The 7,500-nt window shown below is 47.6% G+C and overlaps 1 protein-coding gene across 2 annotated transcripts in view; it reads left to right on the top strand.

Annotated features, from left to right (window-relative positions):
- The first annotated feature begins 3,723 nt into the window (after positions 1–3,723).
- The window catches only part of fgf11a (fibroblast growth factor 11a), a 50,706-nt gene continuing 46,929 nt past the window's right edge, over positions 3,724–7,500 (top strand). The window contains exons 1-2 of one of the 2 annotated variants that reach the window (XM_027028918.3): positions 3,724–4,916; positions 5,072–5,458. In XM_027028918.3, the coding sequence (XP_026884719.2) occupies positions 5,266–5,458 (193 nt within the window). In that variant the 5' untranslated portion in view covers positions 3,724–4,916; positions 5,072–5,265. Of the gene's footprint in view, positions 4,917–5,071; positions 5,459–7,500 lie in introns of those variants that run through there. The other variant, XR_003411957.3, reaches the window with a different exon arrangement.

Genomic DNA, 7,500 nt, shown 5'->3' with positions numbered 1-7,500 from the left:
CACACTCACACACACATACATGCACAACCACACACACACTCACATACATACACACACACACACACACATACATGCACAAACACACACACACACACTCACATACATACACAATCACACACACATACATGCACAAACACACACACACACTCACATACATACACACACACACACTCACATACATACACACACACACACACTCACACACACATACATGCACAAACACACACACACTCACATACATCCACACACACACACACACACACTCACAGACATACACACACACACACACACACAGACCCAGAATAATTGTAATCTTGTTGTAATTGTAATTTAGACATAGAGTTCAACATAAAATTAACTCTGTGGAGGTTTCTGACAATAAAGTACATGGCTCATATGTTGATTTTATAATACAGGCTGTCCACCACATAAAAGCCAGTGTACTCATATCCCTTCTGCTATGTAAAGCCTCTAATACAACCGTGTATCCAGAGCAAACCCATGGCCAGGGAAACACTGCATTTAGATTCAGTGTCTGCAAGAAAAATCTAGAACGACCAAGACAGCAAGACTTGGTTGCTGGAAACTGAACTAAAGATCCAGACATCCTGAAGCGTCCAGCTGTGTTAGAGCCTTTGGGTTCTCTTTCCTTAACACAAGAGCACTAACGCTAACGCTAGCAGCATTGTCTTACCTGCAGCACTTTTACACATGTAGGAAAGTTCAAACACAAGCCCTGAGGTCCCCCCCAAGACCACTCCAGCTCCTTCTACATTTTATATGTTAAGGGAGTCTTGGAATGAAAAACAAACCAAAAAAGTGTGTTTGCACCTTTGCGAAAGTATATGATTTATGCAGGTTTGTGGCTTTGCAAAAAACTTTAATTTTTTTTTAATTAAGCTTTTTCCATCAATTCTTTTACATCAATTTCAACAATTTTTTTCTACCCTTTTACTGATACTGATGCTGAGTTTTTTTTCCCCAAATTTTGTCCAAAGCCTTGAAGTTTCATAGATATCTCCAATAAGTAGGTTACATATTAAAATAACATAATAATCATGTTTAGGGAAACGTGTGCTGAAAGGCACGTGTCCATTATGCTGCTGTACATAACAGTCTGGAATAGCCTCGTCTGCATTTGATCACAGTGTCTACTTGTAACTGGGCAAATAGCATATATATCATGTATATCATTAGACAGAGTTGGGGGGGGGGGTTGTATTGTGCAATGCTTAGTGTACATGGCCTCTCTTCAGGTGAGCGTGCTCGTGTGTCGGCTGTGTCTGTGTTGGATGTCCCCCCTCCTGTGCCGGTGTGTGGCTGCACGCTGGCTTGTGTAATAAAAGCCAGCGGTAGAGGAGGTGTGAACAAGCACAGCCCTGTAGGTCTGCTGCTAACTCACGCTGCATCCGTGGGTGTGTGATGAAGCTCGGCGAGGCCATCGGGCAGTGGCAGCACCAACACGTCTGGCAGCGTCGGCAGCCTCGCGTCCAGATGTCATCACGTCGCACTGGTGCACCAGGGATGACTGGGGGGAGGAGCACTAACGTCAGGTTGTGCACAGACACTATTTTGGGCTAATTTGGCAAGTTTACCATCCTGTCTTGTCAGGCACTGTGTGTGTGTGTGTGTGCCTGTGCGTGTGTGTGTCTGTCTGTCTGTCTGTCTGTCTGTGTGTGGGTGTGTGTGTGTGTGTGTGTGTGTGTGTGTGTGTGTGTGTGTTTGTACGTATGCATGAAAAGTTGGACTTGAAGAAATAAGGATGAAAAATGTGAGTTGGAAGGTGCAGACGTGTGCTTTAGAGGAGTCTGTGGTGACTGGTTACATGTTTAACTGGAGTTTACTGGAGCTGTCACAGGTGGTTCGGTTGGGGAATCCAGCTCATATTTCAACACAGCAGTGCAGAGCCAGTAATCCAAAGCAAATACAACAAATCAGACAATAAATTGCTGTTGTATCAAACATGATAATTAATACACAAATATCACATTCCAGCTGTAATGATAAAAGCCCCTTGGATGGATGATAAAATCATCAGGATCGGACCACAACCCCAGTCTGTCTAGCACTCGACAATCTCCTCAACATTTACAGTTCCAAACAAACCTGTGTGTCAAATATGAGTGCATTATCTTGTAAGTATTTGCTATTAAAATTAATAATAATAATAGTGTTTGGATTGAGGTAATATTAGAATCAGAGTGAGAATCTGAAACTTTTTTCTCCAGTTACCAAATATACAAGGAATTTCTCTTGGTGCAGGTGTCCAACATAAAACTATTCCTATCACATTTGATCTCCTATGACCTGTGATGTTTTCACATCCATAAATTCACGTGATGCTTTGAGAACATACACGTGTGTGTACACTTGCACATGTCTGTGCATTTGCCTTGTGTGTCACTATTAGGATGTCTGGAAAACAGAGGAGCTACCGATCATTTCTCTCTCTGTCACTTTAAGCCAACATCAGGAGGCTTTGATTTTTAACACATCTCACTACTGCACTCCACAGTGACAGAGAGTGAGAGAGAGAGAGAGAGAGAGAGAGAGAGAGAGAGAGAGAGAGAGAGAGAGAGAGAGAGAGGGGGAAGGAAAGGGGGAGGAGGAAGTGAAGAACGAGAAGCCTGGAGTCAGGACAAGTGGAGAGTGAGGGTTTGTGAGTGATCGAGAAAAGGGGACGGACGTTAGTGACAGAGAGGGAGGGGAAAGGGGAGGAGGAGAAGAGAAGGGGTGTGGCTAAGAGAGAGGGAGGTACAGAGAGAGAAGGGGTGTGGCTAAGAGAGAGGGAGGTACAGAGAGAGAAGGGGTGTGGCTAAGAGAGAGGGAGGTACAGAGAGAGAAGGGGTGTGGCTAAGAGAGAGGGAGGTACAGAGAGAGAAGGGGTGTGGCTAAGAGAGAGGGAGGTACAGAGAGAGAAGGGGTGTGGCTAAGAGAGAGGGAGGTACAGAGAGAGAAGGGGTGTGGCTAAGAGAGAGGGAGGTACAGAGAGAGAAGGGGTGTGGCTAAGAGAGAGGGAGGTATAGATAGAGAAGGGGTGTGGCTAAGAGAGAGGGAGGTACAGAGAGAGAAGGGGTGTGGCTAAGAGAGAGGGAGGTATAGATAGAGAAGGGGTGTGGCTAAGAGAGAGGGAGGTACAGAGAGAGAATGGGTGTGGCTAAGAGAGAGGGAGGTACAGAGAGAGAATGGGTGTGGCTAAGAGAGAGGGAGGTACAGAGAGAGAAGGGGTGTGGCTAAGAGAGAGGGAGGTATAGATAGAGAAGGGGTGTGGCTAAGAGAGAGGGCGGTACAGAGAGAGAAGGGGTGTGGCTAAGAGAGAGGGCGGTACAGAGAGAGAAGGGGTGTGGCTAAGAGAGAGGGAGGTACAGAGAGAGAAGGGGTGTGGCTAAGAGAGAGGGCGGTACAGAGAGAGAAGGGGTGTGGCTAAGAGAGAGGGAGGTACAGAGAGAGAATGGGTGTGGCTAAGAGAGAGGGCGGTACAGAGAGAGAAGGGGTGTGGCTAAGAGAGAGGGAGGTACAGAGAGAGAAGCATGTTTTTAGTGTTAGTGCAATAATACCAGAAAGGAGGCAGAGAGGGAGTCTCTCTCAAACACACACACACACTCTTTCAGTTACTCTCTCTCTCTCACACACACACACACACACACACTCTCTCTCTCTCACACACAGAGACATACTCTGTCAACTGCAGGCAACCTTACACACTACTGTTAACCTCACCCACATGCACACACATGCAGAAGGAGAAGGGGTGAGAGGGACAAGCACTAAACAGAAGTCCGAGTCAGAGGAAGCAGACGAAACGAGTGGAGAAGCTGGACCCAGAACTGGAACCCCCGTACCACGGGGAACGCTGCCCGCCCCGGCACCGGCCAGCCGGACCCAGCGTGCGGAGCTGACTGACATGTAGCGCTGCTCTTCTGATCTCCAGCGTTATCCACAGGGGACGGAATAGCTGCACCCTCCCTGCCTCTCCACTCATCCTTGTCCTCCATCCCTCGTTCATTAATCCCTCTCCATCATCCCTCGTTCATTCATTCCTCTCTGCCTCCTTCGCATCTCGGCGCGGGTGAAGGACGCGGCGCTGCGGCCGGCTCCCCACCGGCGATCATCGCACACCTCGCCGCTCTGATTCCTCACTCCTCCTCCTCTTCCTCCTCCTCCTTCTCTCTCTCTCTCTCTCTCGCTCGTGAATGTCACCTCTGTGTGAGGGAGCCTGTGGAATTTACAAACCTTCTCCCAGGGGTTGGAGATGGAGGGAATACTGAGGAGACTCAAAGAGGAGGCAAGCTGCCCTCCGCCCAGCTGCTCCTGCCCTTACTGCTCCGCCTCTCGCACTCCCGCCTCACCTCCGCCGCTGGATGTATGCTTCTTGGTTGACCAGACCAGGTTTTGATTTTTTAATTTATTTTTTATTTTTCTTTTGTAACCAATTTGTGTATTAAATTGTAATGGAGGCAAAAGTAGATTTCAAGTGAGAAGAGAGTTCCACTGTGGCGTGAATGTTTTCATTTTCTTCTTCTTTTTTTAATGGCCTGCCTGGAGTTGTTCCAATCCTCAGAGATTTCGGATGCTGTAATCTGCTTTTTGCCTGCTTGCCAGTCCTTTTGACTTTTAAAGTTGACTGAGAGTGTCGTATGTGGAGTGGGGGCTTGTCCGGGACAGGCTGGGGTGGAACTGCGGAGGAGAGCCCCAGAGAGGCAGAGCCGGAGGGGAGCACGCTCGAGCAGCACGTCACTCTCTGCCACCCAGCAGCGACATGACTCGGCTAATCACCCACCAGCGCGCTCGCAGCCTGTCAACACCACAAATGAAATACAACACCAGCAACTGAACCAAGCAACTCACACTGCCATTTAGGGAACCCTGAACTAGCGCCTGCATTTAAAGACTCAGCCTTCTTGTTTCTTTGTTAGGTAGGTGCATTTTTTTCTTTATTTTTCTTTTTCTCCTTTTTTTTCAAAGAAAACTTCACTCGGACGTGTTCTCATGTGAACTCCGCCCCCTTCACTCTCAAACCCCGCCCCCTTTCCCCCCTCTCTCTGTTCCTGTCTCCTCGTGTGTCGGTTAGAGTGGGACAGACTTGTCCCTCTCCTGCAGTCCGCTCCTGTCCCCTGGCCAACTGGGCAGGCTGGCGGCCCGCTGACGCCCCTCACACCCCCCCACCCCCCACCCCCCGTCCATCTCCCCCCAACACACACACACACACACACACAGACACACATCCTCCCCCCCGGCGTGGACAGGTGAGCCGGCCACGGCGAGATGGCCGCCCTCGCCAGCTCTCTGATCCGGCAGCGCAGGGAGGTGAAGGACCCCCAGGCCAGCCGGCAGATCTCCAGCAAGCGCAAGCCCTGCCCCAAGAGCAACAAGTCTCTGTGCCAGAAGCAGATCCTCATCCTCATCTCCAAAGTTCGACTGTGTGGAAACCGAGGGCGCAAGCTGGAGAAGAGACCTGGTGAGTCCTCGGCCGTCACCTCTTACCCTCGGCTCCGTCGCCCTCCGGCCAGCGTGCTTCGAGCCGGGTTTGCATGGGAGCCACCGTCGGTCACCGCGGGGGTTCAAATGTCAGTCTGACAAACTAAATCATTACCTGGCATGACCCTGTGAGTGATGTGTGTTTGTGTGTGATGAGGAGACACTCACAAGTGTTTGTATGGTGGACATTCTGTCTTCAGGAGGACATTGCCGTCGTGTTGCCGACGATCCACTTTCCACATAAATGTTGCCAGAAAATTGTAGACAAGTGTAATTTGATTTGTGGCACATTTTCCTATTGGCCAGATCTGTTTGCAATTTGGTGAAATGACAAATTGCTTACTGGCAACAGTTTGTAGTAGTTTATTTTCCAAAGTGTGAGCGTGTGCTTGGGTGTGTGTGTGACAGTAATCAAATCTCCTATAAAGGACATCATTCCACTGGGAGGTACAGAACAGTGTATGCTGCCGTCTAATTGTCCTGAATCATTTGGTTGCGTGACACTGCAGTGCCTTTGACAATTTATGGCTGACAGATGAACTCAACTCATTTGCCGATCATTTACATGCATGCATAAATGTCACATCCATGTTTACGAATCCTCTAGTCTCTCTCCCATGCACCTTCATCTGGAAACCATCTGGCTATATCAGCGTGTGTGTGTGTGTGTGTGTGTGTGTGTGTGTGGGTGTGCGTGTGTGTGGGTGTGTGTGTTAGTGTGTGTGTGTGGGTGTGTGTGTGTGTGTTAGTGTGTGTGTGTGTGTGTGTGGGTGTGTGTGTTTTAGTGTGTGTGTGTGGGTGTGGGTGTGCGTGGGTGTGGGTGTGTGTGTGTTAGTGTGTGTGTGTGTGTGTGTGTGTGTTAGTGTGTGTGTGGGTGTGTGTGTTTTAGTGTGTGTGTGTTAGTGTGTGTGTGTGTGTGGATGTGTGTGTTAGTGTGTGTGGGTGTGTGTGTGTGTGTGTGTGGGTGTGTGTTAGTGTGTGTGTTAGTGTGTGTGTGTGTGTGTGTGTTAGTGTGGGTGTGTGTGTGTGTGTGTTAGTGTGTGTGGGTGTGTGTGTGTTAGTGTGGGTGTGTGTGTTAGTGTGTGTGTGTGTGTTAGTGTGTGTGTGTGTGTGTGTGTGTGTGTGTGTGTGTGTGTGTGTGTGTGTGTGTGTGTGTGTGTGTGCATGCTGCTGGTAACGTTGGTGTCAGCTATTTTGGTAATAAACCACAGCTACACCATTGACCTTGTCATAACCTCTGGTTGTCACAACCAATAGGTCAGATAACCGATGAGTTTATGAATGGAGGCTAAGGGCACTTGAGAGCTCTATGACATAAGAGAACTGAAGTACAGTTTGGGTTGTACTCTTCCTTTTAACGTGTTGCTAGAACTCTGGCACACAGCTTTTGGAAAAGATAGACTAGTTTGACATAGCTGGAAGGTGAAATTGTTTTGTTTTTGGTGGGCCTGTGGGTGCGGGTTGTGTGATCATGAGTGCATATGTGCAGAGGGTCAGAGTGCAGTGTATTATATTTACAGAAATATTACAGTGATGCTGGATAATGATAAACATATAAGATCAGAACACTCCAAGGCAAATGTATTTGTACAGCACTTTCCATGCACAGCAGTAATTCAACGTGCTGTACGTAGCATATTCAAATAAAATAAAAATAACATTGCTTGTTATATCCTAAATCACCTCAGGTTTTTTGCAGAAGAAAAGAAGAAAAGAAACGTTAAAAGCTTTATAGAAATGAATGTTATTTATTGTATTTTATTATTTGAAAACAATTTTTTTAAATAGAAAGTGCAAGTACAATTTAACCATTAAACCATTAAAATAAATAAACAATAAAATGAAGACCAAAGTGCAATAATAAAACAGTCAAACAATCAGACAACAGAGTAAAGTACTGCCAAGTACAGTGTAAGAGCTCAGCTATAAGCACAAGAGAACAGGAAGGTTTTAATCTGAACTCTCCTGCTCCCTCTTCAGTGGGCGCTTGGTTCCAAAGTGCCCAGCCATTAGGGGAGCCAC

Source organism: Electrophorus electricus, chromosome 13, assembly GCF_041902795.1.
Source record: "Electrophorus electricus isolate QZ-2024a chromosome 13, ASM4190279v1, whole genome shotgun sequence".
NCBI classification, from domain to species: Eukaryota; Metazoa; Chordata; class Actinopteri; order Gymnotiformes; family Gymnotidae; genus Electrophorus; species Electrophorus electricus.
Note: the sequence above shows the minus strand (reverse complement) of the source record. Positions and strands in the feature narration are given on the sequence as shown.